The sequence below is a fragment of the Rhinatrema bivittatum genome, chromosome 7, assembly GCF_901001135.1.
Source record: "Rhinatrema bivittatum chromosome 7, aRhiBiv1.1, whole genome shotgun sequence".
NCBI lineage: Eukaryota > Metazoa > Chordata > Amphibia > Gymnophiona > Rhinatrematidae > Rhinatrema > Rhinatrema bivittatum.
Window position 1 is genome coordinate 283,800,393 of NC_042621.1, and position 26,441 is coordinate 283,826,833.

The window sequence follows — 26,441 nt, forward strand, 5'->3', positions numbered from 1 at the left end:
AGAGAGAATATGGCGTAAAGACCCCACCACACAACACGCCGCCTCTTACAAATCGACCCTGCACTCTTACCGACTCTCTATTCTAAAAACTAAACGAGACAACTACGCTTCCAAAATACATGAGTACATGTACAATCCCAAAGCCCTGTTTTCATATGTTTCAGCCCTCACCAAGTCTGCCCCCCCTCCCATCGCTGACAATGAAGCCAGCAGTAAATGTGAGGAACTTGCCCTCTTCTTCCAAAACAAAATCACAAGCATCCTCCGCCGTTTCCCAGCCACCTCCCCACCCATGTCCTCCACCCACCCCACCATCCCCAGTGCTACCTTAGACTCTATTGACCTCACTTCCTCCAAGGAAATAGAGTCAATTCTGAGAAAGATTAAACCCGCCTCCCACCCCTCTGACACCATTCCCACCAAAACCTTCTGACACCATTCCCAACACCATTGCCAAACCCCTAGCAGACATCATCAACTGCTCCCTCTCCAACGGCTCAGTCCCTGACGCCTTAAAGCATGCTGTTGTCAAACCCTTTCTCAAAAAACCATCCCTAGACCCCATAGACCCTGCCAACTACCGTCCCATCTCAAACCTTTCCTTCATCGCCAAAATCATGGAAAAGGTGGTAAACTCACAACTTATGGACTACCTTGAAGACAACTTCCTCCACCCCTCTCAATTTGGCTTTTGTAAAAACTTGAGCATTGAAACACTCTTACTCTCCCTCACTAACACCCTCCTCATTGGTCTAGACTGAGGTCATAGCTTCATTATTGCCTTCCTTGACAACTCTTCAGCCTTTGACACGATAAGCCACAATCTACTCCTCTCCCTCCTATCTGACATCAGCATCTCTGGCACAGCCCTCCTTTGGTTCCAATCCTACCTGGCACATAGACAATTCTCTGTTAAACTAGGCAACTCTGAATCCTCACACTTCGGCCTCACCCAAGGTGTCCCCCAAGGCTTCTCCCTCTCCTCCACCCTATATAATGTATACCTCCTGCCCCTCTGCCAGCTTCTATCTGAACTAGGCCTCAAATTCTACATCTATGCAGATGATGTTCAAATCATTATACCTATACAAGAATCCATCCCCATAACGCTAAATTTCTGGGAGAAATGCCTCATGTCCATTAATTCCCTACTCACCAACTTCCACCTTGCCCTTAACACTTCAAAGACAGAACTGCTTCTCATCCACTACTACCAAACATTCAAGCTCTTCACAGCTAACAACCCAGCCTCTAGACCCTTTGCTTCTCAGCAACCAGTACGAAACCTTGGCGTTCTAATAGATCAACACCTGAACCTAAAAAAACACATCAACTCTGTCTTAAAAGAAGGCTTCTATAAGCTCAATGTCATAAAAAAAACTCAAACCTTTACTCCACACCCACGATCTCAGAACAGTCATTCAAGCTACCCTCTCGTCCAAACTGGACTACTGCAACTCTCTGTATCTAGGCCTTCCTTTCTCCACAATCAAACCACTCCAAATGCTACAAAACGCCACCGCCAGAACCATCATGAATGCTCGCAAATTTGACCACATAACCCCCCTCCTCAAAGACCTCCACTGGCTCCCCATTCCATCTCGCATCCTATTTAAAACCCTCACTATAATTCACAAATCCATCTACAAAAACAACTCCAGCTGGCTTAATGAGCCTTTCCATACCACACACTCCTCCCGCCCAACCAGAGCAAACCTTAAAGGTACCCTGCACATTCCATCCCTCAAGAATGCCCGTCTCACCTCAACAAGAGATCATGCCCTATCAATTGCTGGCCCCACTTGCTAGAATACACTACCCACAAACCTCCGCCTTGAGCCTTACCCCTGCAAATTCAAGAAAAAGCTAAAAACATGGCTCTTCCAACAGGCATTTCCAGACTGGATCCATGCATTACTCCCCCTTACTTCTAATTTCCTCCCCACTAATCTTTTTACTCTAATATTGTTGTGCTCCGGGTGTGGATCCTTGGGCCGACCGGCAATATGGGACGGTCGGAAGGCAGACACACACAGTGCGGGATGGATCTTCACCTGGAAACCCGTGACCCCACCAGAGGAGCTGTTAGGGCCCGGGTCGCTAGGACTTAGGTGGCTTCGCCCTGGAAGTCCGAGGTCCCCCCAGGAGGAGCCCGTAGGGACCCGGACCGCTGGGACTTAGGAGAGTCACTGGCGTGAGGGAAAACCGAGGACGGACAGAAGTCTGGACTGGTAGCTGAAGACAGGAACGAGGAGGTGTGCCGGAGTCTGGGTATGCAGCAAGTAGTGGCTCCAAGAAGCGAGCCAGAGTCGAGGCAGGCAGAGACGTGAAACAAACCAGGATCAAGGCAGGCAGCAGGCAGGCAGAATCGTGAGACAAACCAGGATCAAGACAGGCAGCAGGCAGGCAGAATCGTGAGACAAACCAGGATCAAGACAGGCAGCAGGCAGGCAGAATCGTGAGAGAAACCAGGATCAAGACACGCAGGATAGCAGCAACTAACTCTCTCCAAGGAGTGACCACGTTGCAAGGCAAAGCAAAGAAGAAAGCTGCGGGTTTAAATCCCCCTCCGGGGCTGACGTCAGAAGGAGGGCGGATCGGCACATCCGGGTGCTGGGAGCTCAAAAAGATAGCCCTCGCGCGCGCGCATTCCCCCGCAGGGGGCGGAGCTATCCTCGGGCTTGCCGGCATCCCCACGAGGAGGACGCCGCTGCCATGCGGCCAGGCCGGCCCGGAATCGCGCGGCTCGCGGCGCAGGGAGGAGACCCGCGGGGAAGGTAAGAGCCCTGGTCGCTGAGTAAGCGACTGGGGTCGCAACAGTACCCCCTTTCTTACGGCCCCTCCTCAGGGGACCCGGCTTACCGGGATTGTCCTGATGGAAGCGGGCTAACAGCGATTTGTCCAGAATATTCCGAGCTGGCTCCCAGGAATCCTCTTCAGGACCGCAACCCTCCCATGCCAACAGGTATTCCCAGCGACGAGCTCGGAAACGAACATCTAGTACTTCGCGTACCTGATAGGTAGGTTCTTCATTAGCGGGGGATGATACAGCATCAGTCGAGGGTTGATGGAAACGGGAGAGTACCACTGGCTTCAGTAGAGAGACATGGAACACGTTGTGGACACGTAAAGAGGAGGGTAGACGGAGTCTATAAGAGACCAACCCTATGCGTTCAGCGATAGTGAAAGGGCCACAGTATCTTGATGCCAATTTCTTGGAGCGACCTGGCAAATGGAGGTTTCTGGTGCTTAGCCATACCTTAGTACCGGGTAAGAATATGGGTGCTGGTCGACGGTGGCGATTGGCATATTTCTGCATCTTTTCGGCTGAGGAAGTGAGTCGGCGTTGGACCGACCTCCATAGATGATGAATGTGTTGGGCCACCATTAGTGCTGCCGGTGAAGGCACGGTAACAGGAATGGGCACCGGAGGTTTCAGGTGGCGACCGAAAACGGTCTGGAAAGGTGATTGTCCTGTTATCGAGTGGGTGTGGTTGTTGTAGGCAAACTCAGCCCAGGGAAGGAGGGACACCCAATTGTCTCCTCTTTCGGAGACAAAACTTCGAAGGAACGTCTTCAAGGACCTATTCATGCGTTCGGTCTGCCCATTGCTTTGTGGGTGGAAGGCTGTAGATAGGTTCAACTGTATCCCAAATTTCCGGCAGATGGCCCGCCAAAATCGAGCCGTGAACTGTGGGCCCCGATCAGACACGATACTTTGCGGAAGTCCATGAGCCCTGAAGATATGCTGTGTGAACAGGTGGGCTAACTCTGGTGCTGATGGCAACTTGGGTAATGGTACGAGATGAACCATTTTGGAGAAGCGGTCTACTGTTACCCATATCACCGTATTGCCCTTGGAAGGGGGTAAATCCACCACAAAATCAGTGGCGATATGGGTCCAGGGTTCCGTGGGAATGGGAAGAGGCTGCAGAAGCCCCCATGGGCGACCGTTCAGAGGTTTCTGCCGGGCGCAAACTGGGCAAGAATCCACGTACAGGCGTACATCCTGGCGCACCTTAGGCCACCAGTAATAGCGGTTGAGAAGGTTGAGGGTCCTCTCCCTACCGGCGTGACCACCAGAGAGGGAATCATGAGCCCAGGCAAGAACTCTTTTGCGGTCCCTGCGAGAGACTACAACACGTTCAACAGAGGATACGATAGTATTGGCTAACTGGACCTTGGCTGGATCGATAATATACTGAGGGATCTCCTCCTTCTCCTCCGGAATATCATTCCTCGAGAGGGCGTCCGCCCGGACGTTCTTCGCGGCAGGTCGATACTTGAGGAGAAAGTCAAACCGACTGAAAAACAGCGACCAACGTGCTTGTCTGGGGTTCAGCCGCTGGGCTTGGTTCAGGAATTCCAAATTCTTGTGATCGGTGTAGACCGTCACAGGATGAGTCGCCCCCTCCAACCATTGCCTCCACTCTTCTAGTGCCAACTTGATTGCCAATAGCTCTTTGTCGCCAATCCCATAGTTGTTTTCGGCGGAAGTGAATTTCTTAGAAAAATAGGAGCAAGGGAACAAATGGCCAGAAGAGGACTTTTGTGAGAGGACCGCCCCTACCGCAACACTAGAGGCATCTACCTCCACGAAGAATGGCTGAGTGGGATCCGGATGTCGCAAACAGGTGTCATGGAGGAAAGCCTCCTTTAAGTCCTCAAAAGCTTTGCAAGCCTCGGAAGGCCAGATTCGAGTGTCCGCACCCTTCTTGGTTAGGGTGGTGAGAGGTGCCACCAGCTGGGAATATCGTGGAATAAAGTGGCGGTAGAAATTTGCAAAGCCCAAAAAACGTTGCAAAGCCTTCAGGCCCACCGGCCGGGGCCAATTTCGGATGGCAGATACTTTGCTAGGATCCATGCGAAAACCAGTTGCAGAAACGATATACCCTAAAAAGGGCAAGGAATTCTGCTCAAAGAGACATTTTTCTAATTTCGCATATAACCGATGATCCCGCAGAATCTGGAGTACCTGTCGAACATGTCTTCGGTGAGAGGCTAGATCCGAGGAGTAGATAAGAACGTCATCTAAATATACTATAACGCATGATTGTAGGAAGTCCCGGAGGATCTCATTCATTAAGTGCTGGAACACTGCAGGAGCATTGCATAGGCCAAATGGCATCACTAAGTATTCGTAATGTCCATCCCGGGTGTTGAAAGCGGTCTTCCATTCATCCCCGGGACGGATACGAACCAAATTGTAGGCCCCTCGCAAGTCCAGCTTCGTGAATACTTGTGCCCCCTGGAGTTTGTCCAACAGCTCCGGGATTAACGGCAGTGGGTAGCGATTTTTCTTGGTTATGGCATTAAGTCCACGATAGTCTATACAGGGCCGCAAAGACCCATCTTTCTTAGCCACAAAAAAGAAACCCGCTCCTGCGGGCGACTTAGAGGGGCGAATAAACCCCTTGGCGAGATTCTCCGAAATGTACTCAGACATGGCTCGGGTTTCAGGCTGAGAAAGTGGGTATACTCTCCCACGGGGGGGAGTGGAGCCAGGAAGCAAGTCAATCGCGCAATCAAATGGACGATGCTGTGGAAGCAACTCCGCTTTTTCCTTAGAGAACACGTCAGCAAAATCCTGGTAGGGAAACGGAAGCTGAAACCTGACATCAGTCTGCGCCAGAGGCGTTTGCGGACCCCTCCAGGGCTGGATGCAAGAATGGGAGCAGTGTGCACCCCAACGGACAATCTGGAAATCGTCCCATCGAATCTCCGGGGAATGTAGTTGGAGCCAGGGTAACCCCAGGACCACGGGATATACCGATTTCTCCAAAACCAGGAACGAAATCCTCTCTGTGTGAAGCAGACCAGTCTGAAGGATGATGGGCTTGGTACTAGTAGTTATACTGCCGGCGAGCGGTGTACCCTGAATGGAGGTGACCCGTAAGGGAGGTTCCTGACGCTGCGTGGAGAGCTGAAGGTGTCGTACCAAATCCTGAGTGATAAAGTTCCCTCCTGCGCCGGAATCTATGAGGGCCTTTGTGTTGAAAGAACCCCCCGGATATTTGAGGGTTACGGGTACGGTACAATGAGGAGTTGCATTCAGACAACCTAGGGGAACCTCCTCACTTACCCCTAGGTGCGGGAGTTTCCCGGACGCTCCTTGCATTGGGCCAGGAAATGGCCTTTACCTCCGCAGTATAAACATAAACGCAAGTCTCGGCGGCGTTGCCTCTCCTCGGGGGTCAGAGCGGATCTTCCTAGGTGCATAGGCTCTTCCTGAGAAGACTCTGCTGAGGAGCCGGTGGTCCGAGATCCGGAGTTCGAAGATCTAGTGGTAGCTGACGGTACGGGGACCAGACGGCGAGGGAAGCGCCCTTCCTTCGCTCTTTGCTGCAGGCGTCGATCGATGCGCCCAGCCACGTTAATAAGTGAGTTCAGGTCCTCAGGAAGGTCCCGAGCTGCAAGCTCGTCCTTTATTCTAGCCGCCAGGCCTTCAAGAAAAACCCCGCGAAGGGCGTTATCGGCCCAACCCACTTCTTGGGCAAGGGTGCGGAATTCCAGAGCGTAGTCGGCTAGGGTTCGTGTCCCCTGCCGAAGCTGGAGTAGTTCAGAAGTTGCGGAGGCCTGACGTGCTGGTTCATCGAATGCTGCTCGAAATTCCTCCACGAACAAACTCAGATCACTCAGGGCGGGATCATTCTTATCCCACATGGGAGACGCCCAGTTTAAGGCTCGACCATCAAGTAATGAAAAGATGTAAGCCACCTTGATTCCATCTGAGGGAAACTGATTGGGTAGCAGGGCGAACCGTACAAAACACTGATTCAGGAAGCCCGCACAAGCCTTAGAGTCCCCAGCAAAACGTGTGGGAGCTGGAAGCTGCGTGGGAGTATGAAGCGTCACCACTGGGGCAGGTATGGCTACCGGAACCGGTGCCGCGGGCTCAACGTCCATACGGGTAGCCAACCGTTCCACGGTGGCCGCCAGGGTGTCCAGTACCTGTTGTTGTTGAACCAAACGTTGAGCCAGTCCGGGAATGGCCTGTAGACCAGCTAGGTCTGCCGGATCCATGGCCTTGCAAACTGTTGTGCTCCGGGTGTGGATCCTTGGGCCGACCGGCAATATGGGACGGTCGGAAGGCAGACACACACAGTGCGGGATGGATCTTCACCTGGAAACCCGTGACCCCACCAGAGGAGCTGTTAGGGCCCGGGTCGCTAGGACTTAGGTGGCTTCGCCCTGGAAGTCCGAGGTCCCCCCAGGAGGAGCCCGTAGGGACCCGGACCGCTGGGACTTAGGAGAGTCACTGGCGTGAGGGAAAACCGAGGATGGACAGAAGTCTGGACTGGTAGCTGAAGACAGGAACGAGGAGGTGTGCCGGAGTCTGGGTATGCAGCAAGTAGTGGCTCCAAGAAGCGAGCCAGAGTCGAGGCAGGCAGAGAACAGGCAGAGACGTGAAACAAACCAGGATCAAGGCAGGCAGCAGGCAGGCAGAATCGTGAGACAAACCAGGATCAAGACAGGCAGCAGGCAGGCAGAATCGTGAGACAAACCAGGATCAAGACAGGCAGCAGGCAGGCAGAATCGTGAGAGAAACCAGGATCAAGACACGCAGGATAGCAGCAACTAACTCTCTCCAAGGAGTGACCACGTTGCAAGGCAAAGCAAAGAAGAAAGCTGCGGGTTTAAATCCCCCTCCGGGGCTGACGTCAGAAGGAGGGCGGATCGGCACATCCGGGTGCTGGGAGCTCAAAAAGACAGCCCTCGCGCGCGCGCATTCCCCCGCAGGGGGCGGAGCTATCCTCGGGCTTGCCGGCATCCCCACGAGGAGGACGCCGCTGCCATGCGGCCAGGCCGGCCCGGAATCGCGCGGCTCGCGGCGCAGGGAGGAGACCCGCGGGGAAGGTAAGAGCCCTGGTCGCTGAGTAAGCGACTGGGGTCGCAACAAATATGTTACCTTAATATGCTGAATCCCGTATTTATAGCTAATATGTTTAATATGTATAATATGTTATTTCAATATTACTTTAATTTGTTACTCCCCAGTTCTCCTTCTCTCAGTTCTCTTTTCCTCAGGCTCACCCTTTCAGCCTTCTTTTAATTGCAGCACTTCTGTTGCTACTTGCCTTCATGTTATCCCCTGCCCTGTCCGCGTTCAATGTACTTTCCATCTTTTGTTTGATGTAAACCGATATGATGTGTCTACTAATATCGGTATAGAAAAGCTGTTAAATAAATAAATAAATAAATAAATAAATAAATAAAAACAAACAAACAAACTGATACTCATTGTTAAGTAGTAGGAATGGACTTGGTTCAGAACTTGTCCTCCATGATGCTTGGACAGAATACCAAGCAAAGCCTGAGGATACATAGAATTGTGCAGGAACCAGATGGCCCACCAATATCCAAGCTCCCAGGGTTCCTGTGAGCGATGCAAACCGCAACAAAAAAAGGACTAATGCTGGCCCACTTGAAGGCCAATCAGACCAAGCAACCTGAATGGTACTGGCAACCAATCACATGGATAGCTAAGACACTAAGGCAAAGTTATCCTTGGGGTTGAATTGTTCTCCATTTCTGTGGGGAAAAGTGATTTCTGTTGGTGGAAGAACATGGTTGCTTGCTGGCTACCTAAGTGTAAAATTGCTGTTGCAGATGGTAGAGGCTGGTGAGTAATGCGCACCGGCTGCCGCCTCCTTCTTTTGACTGAATCTGGTCTTGGTCCATGGTTTGGCCATTGCCTTTGACCTGTAGGGGGATGTATTCCTTCAGTGCTGCTGGTATTTGCTCCCTACGGCTGGGACTTGCCACTTTCACATGGCACATGATACAGTCATCAATGGGAGAAGGCAGGAGCATGAACAGAGCAGAGCATCGATGAATCGTTGTTTCAGAAGCAGGAAAGGCCTGGATGCAATAATTCCAGAACCTGTAGTCTTTCATCTAGGTGATGGTTTGAGTGAAGGCTCAGCTTTGGGTAAGCAAAGAGGAGATGCTTCAGCAAGGTACACGTTCAGAATAGCTCAGCAGCAGCAGAAGGAGCCACAGTGAGGGCCTGTGTGGCCTCTTATGATGCTGGGTTGAACCAACCTCCACCCTTCCTATTGTCCAGTATAGGCCTGGTATTCTGGCATTTTCACTCTGAAGCACCATAAAGAAGCAGGTGGAGGAGCAGTCAGCAGGTATGGAACAATATTATGGCTCAGCTGTCTCACATAATCCAGGCCAGCTAAATTAAAGGAACTTTTAGCAAATTATATTCTTTTACAGTACCTTTCAAGCAGAAATATTAACCTCGTATCCTTGCCTTGTGTGTTTTCTTTTCAAAAAGACAGGAAATAAATATAATATGAATATTAACTTACCTATTTTTTGATCTATTGATTGGCTTTTTGCTCTTATTCTTAGCTAATATTTTTTGTCCTTATCTAATTTCTTTTTTATACCTTAACATATATTTTTAATAAAAGTTGTAGAGACCTAAAATTTGCTATCCACAGTATGCTGGGTTAGTGGATAATGAATCATTTCAGTGGTTTGTGATCATGACTGAAAAGTATGATGACTGTTATCCAAAAATTGCTAACTTTGATGAAAGGGTTCTCCCTCCCCCAGAGAATATGTGCAGGGATTCCACTGGGCCAGCTCAGAATGTACTTGTCCTGCCAACCAGAGGTAATCCTTCACATTTCCTCCCAAGGACTGGCAGAAACGGAGATATGCTAAACTGGGAAAGTATTCTTTGAAGGCTTAGAACAGTGATTAGCCCAACAGATTTCCTTACTACTCTTCACTGCCTCCAAAAGAAAGCTGAACATTAGACTGAAGGGGAGCCTGCATGAGGATGGCACAAGGGAGGAGAGTTAGGGCGAGAAGAGGGAAACTCTTCCTCATTCACCATTAAAAGGGATTCTAGGGACTACACTGAATGAGATAAATATCCAAGGTGCTACTCAGTGGTGAAGTTCCCCTAGTTAATTTCAACCGTTTAACTTTATATAGATATTGAAACTCAGCTAACTGGCTAAATTTGTGGGTAAATATCTCGTTAAATCTAACTGCAGAAAATGTATTTGGTCAGCTTTAGGACAACTATCTGTATGGCTGGAGCTGAATATTGTGCTAACTGGTTAATTTGAATAGCCCACCCTGGGCATGTCCAGCTAAATCTGTGCAGACAGGGATTTTGTGCTGACAGATTTTAGCCAGATGGGGAGGAGTGAATGTTTAACTGATTACATTTATGCGGTTAAAAGCCAATTTCAACTACATGGATCTTTTTAATATTGAGCCCAATATGAATAGATCCACAAAGATTTGCAGTTCCTATAACCTGACTGATTCATGATGCATTCACATTGTGAAAGAAAAAAATGTAAGAAAGAACAAAAGGATGTTTACATTTGTTGCAAGAAATTATATCTGCCTATAAATTATATTATATATTAAATGATATCTGCCTATGACTTATATTATATTTAGCCTTTGGACGAAAAGCTTTTCCGATTTCGGGTCAATGGGAAAATGCTTGAACTATTGGGCCCTTTACTTTCAGAGATCTTCCTCAGTTCCTTATGCTGCATTCATGCTTCATATATAAATATATCGCTGTGATTCCTGCCATATGGGATCCAGTAAGGGTAAGAGCAGCAATAACCTGGCTGACTTAACCTTGGAAAAAGTTTAGCAGAAAGACACTAAGGCAAAGTTTCATGAGTAATCGAAGCGGGAATGTCTGCTGTAGAAAGGTTTAAGGAAAGGAGTGCTGGGTCTTTAACTTCTTGCAGCAAAGCTGCAGCCCCCAAGCCTTTAATTATGTGGATATACTTTAAGGATAAACATTAAAAGGTGAGTTTTAAAAGCCTGGAGCGTGCATCAATTAGGGGATGCACACACGAGTCGGGCTTGCTGTCAAAATTTTCCAAAAAGGGATGGGGAATGGGCGTGGTCTGGGCAGGGCATGGGCATGAACCAGAGATGTGCGCGAAAATACGCGCCCCATGTGTGCGCCAAGGCCCCCTGCCACGTAACATTCCTTCTGCTATGGAGGAGGCGTAAATTGTAAAATAAAGAAAACTAGGCGGATCTGCGGGGTTTGAAGGGTCAGGGCTAATGTGGGGGGGGAGAAAAGCCAATTAAATTAGGGGGGGTTAGCTGCTAACTGGGTGAACTGGGGACAAACTGGTTTTACTGGCAATGACATCAGCACATGCCCCTTTTAAAATCCCCCACTTAGCGGAAGAAGTGGCATTTACATGCACAGGCGCTCGCCCAGTTAAAATCGGTCTCACATGTGCACGCGCCAGTCTATTTTATAACATGCACACACGTGTGCGTGCAAATTATAAAACTGCCGCGTCCCTGGGCGCCTGCCGACCCACACTTGCCAGTGTGTGCCTGCAGCTGGTTTGAAAGTTGACCTTTCCAGGAAGTTAGCAAAAACTGTGATCGGCCCAAAATATTGATCTGTTCTATGCATTAATGAAAATAAAAAAAATCCTGTTATGGCCATTGAGTTCTTTTTGCTATTAGTTTACTCTGGGGTGATTAGGGACTGCAAATGTCTACATTTTAAATCCACTTTGAACTTTCAGGACACGGTGGGTTTGATGGCAAAGCCTGATATTGTGCAGGCTCTGCGGTGTTTCATCAGGAACTGGAATGGGCCCAGAGGTGCTTGTTTGCCAATGTATCCTCATTTTCTCTCTCTTTCAGCACTAATGGGCAGTGGGTATGTGATCTGGGACGTAGAACATGTTTTATTTACACGCTATGTTATGTTTGAGTTAGAGCAGATAATATGGCGTGGGAATAAGTCTCAGTCTACACAGTACATTAAGTACACTGGCTTCATGGCTTTTTACACCAGCTGCGAACCTCTGTGCGTCTGGGAAGTAGCACAAACATCCCTAAATAGAGTTGAATAGACGAGTAAACGTGAAGATTAGGGAGTGTGTGTCTGGGGGTGAGGTGGGGGCTTCTGATTTGGGTGCACCGCATGCAGCCAGCGTGTTTTGTCGCTGCTGTAAGAAACCCGGGTACCCTGAGAATCAGTGATTTTTAGGAGTTTTACCTGACCCTTGGTATCTCCAGCTTGGTAAAATAAAAGGTTTTGTTTGAAAATACCCTTTTACCAACAGTTATGTAAGCAGTTGTGGAACAGTCAGAGAGGAAAGATGTTTGGTGAAGCGTTCCCTGTCCAACATGGTATTTACAGTCCTTTCCTCTCAGACAGATCCACCATATCTGCTCTCGAGCCGACACAGAGTCTGGTGCACAGCTTACAAATGAGCATCAGACCCTCCTCTGTCATTTTATATGCCCCCAACAGAGGGTGGCACAAGGAATAATATCAGTATGAACCATGATCTCCTTTTTTGCCAAGGGGGTAGAATTTGGCAATATAGTTTTATTATTCTGAAAAGTAAAGTATGATTTTTGTACCATGTGATTGACTAGGAGGACAGAAATATGTTTTGAAACAAACAGTGAGAATTCACCTCCAAAGAAGTCTTTAAAAATGTTTCTTTTATGTGCCCTTTGCCTTTGTAGAGGCGTCGCACACATCTACACCGAAAAACGAGAAGTACCAGATCCTCCCAGGCCTGCCTTGCAATCCCAGGAGAGTCCCCGCAAAACAATTCCCGGGATTTGCTTTTGTTCTTAACTGAGCTTGACTGACTTTATACGCCTCCTTTGCAGAATTTGGTTTGGTGTACAACAATAATCAGTCAAAGGAACTATTCTTCATGTCCTAGATTTTTTTGTAACAATGGATAACAAACACTGAATTTGTTTTGTTTTTTTTTAAAGTGCGAGATTGGTTGCAAACACCTGACTTGATCTGGAGCATTCCGGCACTGTTGGGAGCCAAGCCAAAAGCACCGCCTCAAACACTGACCAAAAATAATGATCTATACCAGTGGTTTTCAATCCCGTCCTGGAGGAATGACTACGGAGTTTGGTTTCTAGGATATGTGTGAAACAGATTTGCAAACATTGGAGACCGCAGATATGCCAGTCTAGCTCGTGCATATTCATGGCAGCCTTACAGAAAATCTGACAGGTTTAGATGGAGAAACCCCAGCCTGGGCCCTGTCGCAGGATTTCACAGCAGTTCTAAAGGAGTTTGTAGCAATTAATATAAACTGATGGCCAGTGAAATGCGACTGGCCCATATGAGAACTCCCAAAGTCTTTTGGCGTGCATTATTAAACTAATCATCATAGTGTCTAAACACCCCTTATGCATAGTAGTCATCTGGTCATCTTCTGGTATGACCGCATTGTTTCCTATAATCAAAGAAAAATTATTTCAGGTTGAACTCAATCATGCAGTTTTCAGCTCAGTTTGGTTAGTTCATTGTAAAAAGCATTTTCTTCCATGATTGCTTTTCAATTCCTTGTTCTGGATTCATGCTTTACAGGTATCAGTGTGATGCGTTCATGATGAGGATTAGTACAGTGGCATCCAAGTTATTTAGATTTATAAAGATGGGAGTGATTAAGAAGGAGACACATCCAAAAATTTCAACAATCCAGCCCAAAATATGGGCATGATAGTAATTTTATTTTTTGAGATATAAGTTGAATTAGCTAAAGACAACTATATACAGTATATGCCTTTAACTAATTCAATTAATAGTTCAAAAAATAATTTACAATTAAGTCAAACTAGGCTGAAAACTGCTACTGTGGGCCTACCACTCCATTTGACAGGCCGTGCTGTTCACTCTTCTCTCCCCCATGTCTGCAATGCATGTCATCCCCCCAAAGATGTGCCCTGAGACTCTCAATGGCTGGCCAGTGGCCTTGCTGGGTGGTATGTGTGGATGCAGTAGGTTGGGGAATGAATGAGGCCAGTGGGCTGAATGTATATGTGTAGTTGCTGAATGGGGAGAGGCAGGAGTGTGTGCATGTGTGTATGTATGTGTGTGTTGGCTGTTGGGGTCGGGGAAGAGGCAGGGGTCTATGTAGGTGTGTTCTGTAGCTTGTATTTTTCCTTTGCTGATATTATTGTTTTATAATGTTGATTCTGTCTTTTAATCCTCCTTGACTTTATTCATTATTATTGTAATCATTATGAATCATTCTGCATATTAGTTTGGCAACACATAAAATTGGTATGGTAATAATACTAAAAATAAAGGTAACTCAGAATCGGAATTGGTGTGTGGGCATCTCTGTGAATGGAGCAAGGGAGAGGGAAGGGAGGAGAACGCAGGTGTGTGTGTGTGTGTGTGTGTGTGTGTGCGTGCATGGCAGTTGGGAGGGAAAAGTTGAGGTGTGTGTCTGTGTCCCTATGGCTGAAAGGGTATGTGTGTGCCTGTGTGGTATATATATATATATATATATATGTGTACTTAAGTATGTATGATAGGGCTGGGTTTGACTGTATGGGATCCTGGATGCACGAGGCTTGGAATTTAAGGAAAGTGATGTGAAGGGTCGGGAAGACTCTGGCTTGTATAAGAGGTTGAAGGCTTTGGTGTGAATGAAAGAAGCAATATGGAGATTCTCTCAGTAGCTGGGGAGCTGGGTATGGATGTGGGCCGAGAGCTGGGGGTAGTGGCATGCAGGCTGTATATGTGCATGCGTGCCTGAGGATGTGTAAGTGGTTTTGTGTGTGTGGAGAGCTGAGAGCGGGTGTGTGCGGGCTTCAGTGTTTGTGGTTTGTGTGGTGTTGATGGGGGCAAGTGTGGGTGGGGTGCCCTCACTGGTTATAAGAACTTGGGTGTGTGTGTGCCAGGAGGATTAAGAAAGGGCTGGGGTACAATGGGTTGGTGTGAGGAGGGCAAAGGCTTTGGTGTGGATGAGTGAGGCAGCATGGATGTTGTGTGAGTAGCCGAGGAGCTGGGGGTGGGTATAGGTAGAAGTGGCTGGGGAATGGGAAGGCGGGATATTAAGGGTGTGGGTGTGTGTATATAAGTGACTTGTAAGTGGATATGGATGTGGAGATGAGGTGAGTTTGGATGGTTGGGTGGGCCTATGGAGGGTGTGGGTGTGTGTATATAAGTGACTTGTAAGTGGATATGGATGTGGAGATGAGGTGAGTTTGGATGGTTGGGTGGGCCTATGGAGGCTGTGTGTGTGTTTGGAGGGGCAGGATTAGGAAACACACTGCAAGCTCATAGCCTATTACACCCAACCACTTTTTGGATCAGCCTCCCCTAATGCCACTCTTCTTTCTCCCAGGACTGCTGGTGGGAGGCACAGGCGCTCGCCAGCAGCTGTGCTCTAGCTAGCACATTTCTACCCACTCCATTCTGCCATATGTCGCTGTAGCCAGATCTGTCAGGGACTGGTGGGGTGCGCCTCCACTGCCATTCATCTTCGCCGTAGCTGGGTCTCTTGGGAAGTGGGGGTGTATTCATGTGCACCCCACCACCACCACCGACAGACAGACAGACAGACAACATCTGGTGCCCGAGTCTGTTATATATATTATGATATTTGCTAATACTGCTGCATTAAAATATTAAAATACAGATGATACGAATTAGCACAGCCGTCAAGGGCTGATCTGTGAAATAAAAGCATATAAAGACATACAAACCAAAAAAAAGCCTGTGGACACAAAGAAACAGGATTCAGAAATAGCAGGAGACCCATAATCTGACAGCGTAACAGAAGGAGTCTCCCAAAAACTGAGGAAACTGCAGAGCTAACATCAGTTCCCACGCAGCAAACTCGTATCAATTCAGTTATTAGTATTTATTCATCTCCTGTCTCTTGCTCCAGGTGACGAACAATTCTTTTCAAGAATTATAATAAACCATAGGTCAGAAATCATGAAATAATGCATTTCATAAAACAAAACCAGAGCATACAAAATAACAGAATAAATAAAACAATAAACAGGTTTTCTTCCTTTAATTGCATACTTCAGCTGAATCCTCTCACCTCTGAGGAAACAAAACCATCAATGTCAATTAAGAGGAAGGCAAATGAGAGAGAAACACTTTTAAAATGACAGGCGCACTAACCCTCTACGCCTACTACAGAAGAATGTGCAGCAAGGAAATTAAAACAAAAAATAAGCATCAAATAAGGAAAGGACTATATAGCAGAAGAGAGAACACAATTGAAAATCAGTTTTATGATGATATAGCAAAGAAAATAAACTGTACAATTTTACAAGTGCCTCTTGTAACGGAGGAAGAATCAGAGCATAGAGAAACCTCTTGTCTCTTTTTTGGGGGAAAATGTTATGCTAGCATTCAAATGTTTCTCTTATTTATGAGCTCAGAGTATTGGGGGGATTACCAAAAAGACAAAAAATAATTTGCAGAATACAATAAGCATCGATGCGCTACAGGAGAGACCAGCCAGTGGTAAATCTGCCAGCGTTTGCATTGCTTTCCTGTTCAATTTATAGGCAGGAAAAGCTAGACGTTATTTTAAATTACCTGCCAGATGTAGTTCTAAATTACCTGCTGCATTGGTTGTTATCGGCATACCGAGAGGAAAATCACAGAGATGAGTACTTTGTTACATAAGATGGGGTCTGAGAAGACTGAACAAATAGCCTGTGTTTGAAGTCGGTGACCTGTTGTTTTGAAGACTGATGCGGTCATGTCAGGCCAACTGATTCCTGATGGTAAGGATCAGGTGAGAGAGCCCTCACTTTCAAAATCTGATCCGAAAGACAATGTTTGCATTGAGACATTCCCAAACTGCTGTGAAACAATGCATGGAAATAAACAGAAATGATTTCCCATTTCATTCTATTCTAAGGCAAAACGTTGTCCCTAAGTAGGGTGTTAAGCATGGTGGCTGGGATGAAGAGTTCAATGCTGCAAATGGGAGACTAGGGCAGTGTTTCCTAACCAGTGCGCTGTGGCAGCCTGGTGGACCTTCGGACCTCATCAGGTGTGCCAGGGAAAAGTCACCACTGCTTGATTTTCAGATTCAGACCAGCAGCTGGGCTCTGCTCTCAGCAACAAGGGTCACCAGCAATGGTTCTTAAACATGTAGAAGCTCCTTTCTTAGAACATGTGTAGTCACATAAGTCTCCTTTCCTAGCTACAGCATGAGCCCTGGAGTATGGAAATCAATAAGCACCATCCGGGGTATGGATAGTCAAGCCCAGCTTTGTTCGGCACACACATCTTCCCCCTTTGAGGCCTTCCAGCCTCTGTCTTACCCCTAGGCTTTATGAGACAGGCAGTACATGCACTGAGCACTAGGGGGCAGATGCAATCCAGTGCGCACAGCCGAGCACTGTATAACCCGCAGTTGGACACAGGTTGTATAGGCACTACCTGATCCCCTTATGCAATAAGGGGATTAGCGCCTCCACCATGGGCTTCCAACGTGGAGTGAAATTAATAGGGCTATTAGCTATTCACTCTCAGGTCGATCCAGTAAAGTGTGCTCCGTCGGAGCGCACTGTCACCCTGCTCTGGACGCGTGTTTTCCCTTACCCCTTATTCAGTAAGGGGAGGAAAACACGCGGCCCACCCGCGGCACCTAATAGCGCCCTCAACATGCAAATGCATGTTGATGGCCCTATTAGGTATTCCCGAGCGATCCAGTAAGTAAAATGTGCAGCCAAGCCGCACATTTTACTCTAAGAAATTAGCGCCGCCCAAAGGTCGGCGCTAATTTCTTCCGGCGCCAGGGAAGTGCACAGAAAAGCAGTAAAAACTGCTTTTCTGTGCACCCTCCGACTTAATATCATAGCGATATTAAGTCGGAGGTCCCCAAAAGTAAAAAAAAGTAAAAAAAAAAAAAAAAAATTTTTGAATTCGGCCCGCGGCTGTCGGGCCGAAAACCGGACGCTCAATTTTGCCGGCGTCCGGTTTCCGAGCCCGTGGCTGTCAGCGGGCTCGAGAACCGACGCCGGCAAAATTGAGCGTCGGCTGTCAAACCCGCTGACAGCCGCCGCTCCAGGCCAAAAGGAGGCGCTAGGGACGCGCTAGTGTCCCTAGCGCCTCCTTTTCCTCGTTTGCACCGCGTCGCCTCATTTAAATACTGGATCGCTCGCACCGGCGAGGGGCCGGTGCGCGTGCCGGGAGAGCGGGCGTTAGTCCGCTCTCCCACGGACTTTACTGGATCGGGCTGTCTGAATGCAAAAAAATAAAAAAATGCACATCTAAGACACACATTTTTGTGCTCAGAAATTAACGCCTGCCTGGAGGAGGTGTTAATTGCTGAGCGCTCTTAAAAGTAGTACAGAAAAGCAGAAAACACTGCTTTTCTGTACAGCCTCCTACTTGATATCATTGTGATATTAAGTAGGAAGAACAAATCTTTAAAAAACGTAAAAAAAAAAAAAATTAAATAAAAAAGCACCGCGGTCGGGTTCAGGAAATGAATGCTCAGTTAACAAGCGTCCGTTTCTTGAACCCCTGGCTGTGCACCGATTAGGAAAACGGACTCCGATAAATTTGGCGTCCATTTTCCTAACCGGCAGGTGGCCAACCGCTCGTGGGCTCCCGTTCTCAAGGGGGTGCTAGAGGCGCGCAAGCAACCCTAGCGCCCTCTTGATAACACGGCCCCTAATTTAAATATTGCATGGCACCCCCAGGAGAGGGGTGCCTGAGGGCGCCCTAGGAAAGCGGGCACTGAGTGTTCAGCGCCCGCTTTCAGTGCACACGAATTGCAAAGGCCCCTGGATGTGACTTATTCTGAGTGTTGGGAGCGGAAGCAGCAGTGGAGGAGCTCTGGCAGCCCCATGTGGCAGCCAAGGTAACTAACCAAGCTGGCTCCGTGTGCCACACTGACTTCTTTCTCTTGCACTTTCTCTGCGCTATGGAGCAGGTCTAACTTATCTAGTAAACTTAACCGGCTAAGTCTAAATATCGCTACTTATCCAGTTAAGTTAGAGAAGACGGAGAAGATGAGAGCCTGTGAGGTCATAGCAAAGGCACAGTCCACTAGAGATGTGAATCGGAACCGGAATTGGTTCGGATTCCGGTTCCGATTCACATGTGGGTTTTTTTGCATCAGGTCCGATCACGGTTTTGTTTATCGGCTGCGCCCGAGCCGATAAACAAAAAACCCACCCCGACCCTTTAAAACTAACCCCTTAGCTTCCCCCACCCTCCTGACCCCCCAAAAACATTTTACAGGTACCTGGTGGTCCAGTGGGGGTCCCGGGAGCGATCTCCCGCTCCCGGGCCGTCCTCCCACACCCGGGCCATTGGCTGCCACTAATCAAAGTGGCGCCGATGGCCCTTTGCCCTTACCATGTGACAGGGTATCCATGCCATTGGCCGGCCCCTGTCACATGGTAGGAGCACTGTATGGCCTGCGCCATTTTTAAAGATGGCGCCAGCCGTCCATTATGGCCGGCGCCATTTTTAAAGATGGCACCAGACATCCATTACAGCCGGCGCCATCTTTAAAAATGGCACGGGCCATCCAGTGCTTCTACCATGTGACAGGGGCCGGCCAATGGCACGGATACCCTGTCACATGGTAAAGGCAAAGGGCCATCAGCGCCATTTTGATTAGTGGCAGCCGACGGCCTGGGAGCGGGAGATTGCTCCCGGGACCCCCACTAGACCACCAGGTACCTGTAAAATGTTTTTAGGGGGGTCGGGAGGGTAGGGGAAGCAAAGGGTTTAGTTTTAGAGGGTAGGGGTGGGTTTAGGGGTTATTTTTGTGTGCCGTTTTTCCCACCCTCCCCCAAAATGATAAGAGAATCCCCACGATCAATATTGTGGGGTTTTCCTATCGTTTTGGAGGAGCCCCCGATTTCTGACGATTTTGAAAATATCGACGGTTATTTTCAATCATCCGAAGCCCGATTCACATCCCTACAGTCCACCCCTTCTTACTTTCAAGTCTTAACCTTCTTATGTAGATATTGGTTGCGACCACTGTACACCAGTGAAACTGGATTATTAACCTTTTTGCCACAGCATTTTTTTCACAGTTAACACATTATTAGCAGTGGGCTCCACAGCCATGCCTCGATTTATTTATTTATTTTTATTCCAGCACAAGATGCATTTGAAGTTGATTTCTATAGCAACTTTCGACAAAAAACAAACCGTGAAAGCTAGCATAAATAATGCCCTACAGACATGAGAAAGACTGGAAAGAGAGTTTTTACCTGTTTGAGATCACCTGTTGTTTTCTTGGTTTCCACTGCAGTGTCTTTGTGCGGCAGAATGAAGAGCTCTGCAGATGTTGGCAGACCAGGGAGAACCGCTACCAGAATTTGCTTGCTGTGGATACCTGTTGCCTGGCAGACAAAATGTTTACTTTGAAGTAAACTGGCAGCAAAAAGAATAGGTAGACATTCAACTTCAAACTGTAGGTGGTCATAGAAACATTGAATATGAATGGCAGTTAAGGGCCATAAGGCCTATCTAATCTGTTCAATTTAGACAGACCCCCTCGAACTACAGCTTACCCAGACTCAGATTTAATCAAAGGCAACTTCCTTGGGTATAAAATTTTGAAAGAACCAAATATCTGGGCCAAAACGAATTCTGTATTCATTTGTTTTAAGTCTATGCACCAGTTTAGCTTCATAGGGGCGTTGCCATGGCACTCTGCATATGGATGCCAAAATCTTAAATCCAGCCTTGGCTTTACCTTCACTCCTTCACAATTAAGGATCCTTGGTGCTTATGCTTTCTTGAATTCTGGGCAGCAAACAGTCTGATTTTAAATAGCTTACTTGCCACTGTTTTCAAAAGGGGCCACAGTAAGGGCCGGATTTTAAAAAGGTTATGTGCACTGGGCCTATTTTCAAAAGGCCCGGTGACACACGTGGAAGTCCTGGGGCTTTACTGAAGGGGCGGGGGCGGGACCAGAGGCCTTCGACAGAGCGGCCATTTGCCGCTGTGTTGGAGGATTGCGTGCCGGCAGGCTGCCGGTGCACGCAACTTGCACCTGCCGGAGGCAGGAACAAAAAGTAAGACAAAGGTCAGGGAGGGTTATAGTAGGGCTGGGGGGGGGGGTTAAAGGTTAGGGCAAGGGGTGGGAAGGTCAGGCTAGGGGGAAGGGAATGGGGGAAGGCAGTGTGGCTCGGTGCACGCAAGGTGCACAATTGAGTACCCTTTGCATGCGCCGACCCCCAAGTTTATAATATGAGCGCATGTTATAAAATTGGGCATACATGTGCACGCATCAGGTAGTGAGCAAACCTTTGAAAATCTATCCCTAAATGCTTAAGGAATTGGTTAAGTTGCATGCTTATTTCAGTCAATTGCATGCTTATATGTTTACTTTGTTGAGCATGCAATTTTTATTAATTAGTTGGTAGTTTGAGTTTAGCCAACATGTAGTTATTAAAACCAAAGGGCCTGATTTATGCAGGGTTTTCTCTCATCTTGGGACAATAGGTAAAACCTCTGACAGATCAAGCCCTAACTGTGCAGATAACCAAGGGTCACATGAAACTCAAGCTTTTATTTACTTCGTTTGAACATGAAGCTCTATGATTTAATAATTCTAATCTGCAGGCCGATATGGTACAGTGCGCTCCGACGGAGCGCACTGTTAGCCTGCTCTTGGAAGCGCGTTTTCCCTTACCCCTTATTCAGTAAGGGGCGGAAAACGCGCATCCAACCCGCGGCACCTAATAGTGCCCTCAACATGCAAATGCATGTTGAGGGCGCTATTAGGCATGTGCGCGGGATACAGAAAGTAAAATGTGCATCCAAGCCGCACATTTTACTTTCAGAAATTGGGTCGGCGCTAATTTCTTCCGGCACCGGGAAAGTGCACAGAAAAGCAGTAAAAACTGCTTTTCTCTGCACCCTCCGACTTAATATCATGGCGATATTAAGTCGGAGGTCCTGAAGAGTAAAAAAAGTTAAAAAAAAAATTTGAATTCGGCCCGGATGCTCAATTTTGCCGGCGTCCGGTTTCTGAGCCCATGGCTGCCAGCGGGCTCGAGAACCGACGTCGGCAAAATTGAGCGTCAGCTGTCAAACCCGCTGACAGCCGCCGCTCCAGGCTAAAAGGAGGCGCTGTGGACCCGCTAGTGTCCCTAGCGCCTCCTATTCCCCGTTTCTACCGCACCACCTAATTTGAATACTGAATTGCGTGTACCGGCAAGGGGCCGGTACGCGCGTCGGGAGAGCAGGCGTTCGTCCGCTCTCCCGCGGACTTTACTGAATCGGCCTGTTAGTAAAATAAATAAAAAAACAAAAGAGAAATTAACTCATGAACTTCACATCTTTGGTTCAATTCCTAATTAAAGAGTATTGCCACTGATATGTAACTAGGGTTTGTCATGTTCACTTTAAACTGCTTTTCATCCATAAATTTCTAGATTTTTCCAAAAGTGACAATTGGTTAACAATCATTTTCCCTCTAAGTTTAGGCTGATTAAAGTGCAGCTCCAGATCTGCAGATGCAGAGTCTCAAGGCCTTCAGCCATTGCTGGAAGCCAGTGTGGGCCAAAGCACCTGCAGTTTTCAAGTCCTGCTCCCCCAGCAGCGAACGTGCTGGCCCTCCAGTGCCACTGATGTGGCGTTCCTAGTCCCGCCTCCCCTCCCACCAAGCAGCCAAAGTTTCTGCCTCTTGGTACTGCCAATGCAGCATCTTACGTAGGCCTCGCCCACCAGACACACTCCTCAGCAGGCTCCCTGGCCCTACAAACAAGAAATGTAGTGCTGCAGAGCAAGGGAGCCTCAGCAAGCTGCTGCCGAAGAAACGAGGAGAAGCCTGGGGCCACCAATAGTAAGGATGAACGCTGCTGCAATGGGGGGGAGAGGGAGATTCTCGTTGGGGGGGGGGTGTCGGGAAAGAAAGAGATATGCTAGGCAGGAGATGAGGGTGGAGATAGGGCTGCTGCTGGGTGGGAGAATCTGCTTAAGATTGCTTTATTGTCCTGGATTCTGTCCACCAAAATAAACTCCGATATTTGCCCACAAAAATAACGAGTCGCATTTTCCCACTGATTTTCTACTGTTTTTGCTCTTGTCAAGGATGAACCCTGATACATTTCGGGGGAAATTTTAGAAAATAAAAACTGAACATGAAGGTCCATTATAATGTAACCTCCACTGCTCCTTAATACTGCACAAAAAAAGTACAGGAGGGCGAGCATGCCAGTAGGCCCAAGGAAGAAACTAGCCAGGTGCTGTTTTTGCTGAGCTCAGCCCGTGGCTGAAATCCCAGGAATGTTAATTAGCAGCAAGTTTCCCAGATTCTGAACAGCAGGTGAGAAGGCTGTTGCTTAAAGCACCTTCTCTCTGGAGGGAAAAGTTGCAAAGCATCTTACACGCATGGCGAGGCCGCTGCAAAGAGCCTGATTAATTGCTGGCCCAGCTAGAGAGCAGCTTGGGCTACTGCTACCCACTTGTTGGTACCTCTGGGATGTTGCCTTAGGCACTTTTGCTGATGAATCTAATGCTGTTAATTGGCAGTATAAAGGGGGAGGAGGAACAGAAGATGCACAGCCCTCCTCTTTATCCAGGGCCAGAAAAGCAATTCAATTAGCCCAAATGGAATTAATTAGGTAGGGATGGAAAACACACACACGGCTTCCCCTCATTTGCTGGGACATTGTTTCTGAAGGATTGCAAACAAGAAACTATGCAATAAACATCCTATTAGTCAAGGGATCAATCAAGCAAAGCAGGTCTCAACTTTATGAGCTCTAGGGAGTAATGCTAGAGTTTTGCATAAGCATTTAGAAGACATCTGGTCCCTTCTTGTGCACGGCATAGTATTTCAAAAGCACCCGACAGATGCTAATTCTCACCTTTCATTGACTAAAAATATTATGGTTTCTTTCTTTCTTTCTTTCTTTTTAATATCTTTAATTCTTCTCTGGGAGCCAGAGTCAGTCAAATCACCTCAGACTCGCTGGCTTTGACTGGCCCCCAACGTTACAATTTTCTAGGGCTATCTACTTCTTTGCAGCAAACATAGGAAGTTGTTTTGTGTTGCTTCGGAAGTGAAGCAAACTCCCCCCTCCCCACCCAAATTTGGGTGGTGTTTTGTATAACTTCATGAAATAGCGCAGACAGGGACGAGAACAGGTAACGTTCAAACCGGCGCGCGTATGTCAGCCCGCTCCCATGGACGCGGCTATTTTATAACTTGCACGTGAGCAAGCGCATGGGTGCGTAAATCCCGCTTCCGCCACATGAATTGGGGTTTTTAAAAAAGGGCACGCGCACCCACATCATTCCCAGTTTACCAGTTTATCCACCAGTTCACCCAGTTAATGCTAGGTCCGCCAAGCCACTGCTGGGTTGATAGCCTGCAGTCCCCCCAATTACCCCAGACGCTTTAAGCCCCTCAGAAATGTCTTGATCCTTTTATTTGATAAGTTACACATCATCCAGGGCAGAAGTAAAATTTCCCAGCAGGGGACACTGGCACGTGCTGGAGCGCATAAGCATTTACGCACACCTCTCTTGCTCAGGCCCCAAAACGACCATGCCCCTTTTGGAAACGATGTATGCGCCGCAGGAGATAACATACATATCTCGGCAGCTTTTAAATTTTGCTCGGCGTGCCAACCCAACATGTGCACACATCTCCTGAATTTGGCACATGCCGGGCTTTTCAAATTCACCTTTGAATCTTTTTAGCACATGCTATTTACAAATAGGGGTAGATTTTAAAAGGAGCGTGCGCGGCGTACATGTGCACGCCCTAGTCGGCGCGCACACATGTATGTCCGATTTTATAACTTGCGTGCGCAGGCACGAGCAAGTCATAAAATCTGGGATCGGCACGCGCAACAGTGTGCACAGTTGTGCACCTTGCACATGCCAAGCCGCACTGCCTTCCTCCATTCCCTTCCCCCTAACCTAACCTTCCCATCAGACCCCTCTTGATCTGCTTCATCCTCTCAGACTGCACTCGATGGCTAGGCCGTTAAGGGATGCCTACAAGGGATCCTTACACGTTCCTACAATCAAACTAGTGCACCACTCAAATATCAGAGACCGGGCATTCTCTACCGCAGGCCCTTCCATGTGGAACGCCATGCCTCCGGACCTCAGACTGGAGACCTGTCTAACAACTTTCAAAAAGAAACTAAAGACATGGCTGTTCAGCCAAGCCTCCCCCACTACAAACCCCATTGCCTGATCAAGAATTGTTCCATCACCCACTTATGTATACAAATTTTTTTCATATTCATATTTCATGTATAGTATCTATTAAAGAGGTTGGCTCCTTGCCCCCCTCTTTTGTATATAGTATTTATTTATTTATCTTGTTAACCCCCTCTTTATTTCTTACTCCAAGTTAAGGCATCCTTGTTATAATGTAACTTTTATGCTCCTTTTTCTCTTGTTGATTGGTTAATTATATTGTCTGTTTAGTTCAATGTAAATCGAGTTGATTTGATTTGTATCAAGAAAGTCGGTATATAAAAGCCTTAAATAAATAAATAAATAAATAAATAAATAAAAATCCCTTCCCCTAACCTTTCCTCCCTCCTAGCCCTACTCTATCCCCACCCAAAATCTTTATCTTACCTTTTGCACCTGCCTGGAGGCAGGTGCAGGGTGTGCGCGCCTGCAGCCTGCCGGAACATGATCTTCTGACACAGCAGCAAATGGCCGCTGTGACAGAGGCCTCTAGCCCTGCCCCCACCCCGCTTTGCAAGCACCGGGACTTACACGCATCCCGGGGCTTAACGCACGACGCCGGGCCTTTTTAAAATAACCCTTTTAAAATCCAGCCCATAGTGTTCACTATCTGAGCAAACAAATCAAAAAAATACCTTGCAATGAAACAAAACGTAACGAAAACGTTCAAAAAAATGAAATAAAATCCAGATGGTACAAAAAAGAGCACATGCACTGGCCCCTGGTTTACCAATGCCAATCTGTGCAGCAAATGGAGCAATCAGATTACCTTCCATGCGCGGTACCTAAGGACATTGCTGCCAGTGATGCTGCCCTGTCCACACAGCTTCAGTTGGATTGCAATGGAGGGACTTAAAAGTTTCAAAACAGATTTTCAGTACCAGGTTTGTTATTTTTAATGTGATATGAAATATTACTGCTTGTTGCATGTAATCTGAAAATACTGTACTACTTAAAGGGTACAATTTTGTGTTACCCTTCCTGCCAATGGTGTTATAAACAGAGCCCTTCATTTCAGTTTTTATTTTTTCCAGGTAAATACCCTTTTTGTTTTTGCTGAAATAAACACTTGTAAATTCCCGGGAGAAATAAAATAACAACTGAAAACAAAATGCCTTTATTGATAAGGCATTCCATTTGAGCTTAAAGAGTTAAAGTAAAATGTTTGAAGGTCAAATAAAATGCATTTCAAATTTATTTGCAGAGCAAAAACACCTCTTGGGGAATCCAAGATGGTGGTCCAAGGGAAGGATGTACCTGGAGCTCTCTGCTCTTTCTTACCATTTCCCTGCATTCTTTTTTTCCTCTTTTGGCATCATGGTTAAGAGAAAGGAGAGAATTTGGGTTGTTTCTTCAGCCACATCTGGAGGGAACTCCTTGAGAGGGTAGAACATCGAAGGCTCCCTGGCTCAGGCAGGATCAGCTGCACCTCTGGAGGCAACCTTGGCTGGTGGAGTCCTGG

At 47.6% G+C, this 26,441-nt stretch overlaps 1 protein-coding gene across 1 annotated transcript in view; it reads right to left on the minus strand.

The window, feature by feature from the left end:
* The window catches only part of LOC115095960 (VPS10 domain-containing receptor SorCS1-like), a 1,120,107-nt gene that overhangs the window by 20,524 nt on the left and 1,073,142 nt on the right, over positions 1-26,441 (minus strand). Inside the window, 1 exon segment of the mRNA XM_029610345.1 lies at positions 20,020-20,151. Within this exon segment, the coding sequence (XP_029466205.1) occupies positions 20,020-20,151 (132 nt within the window).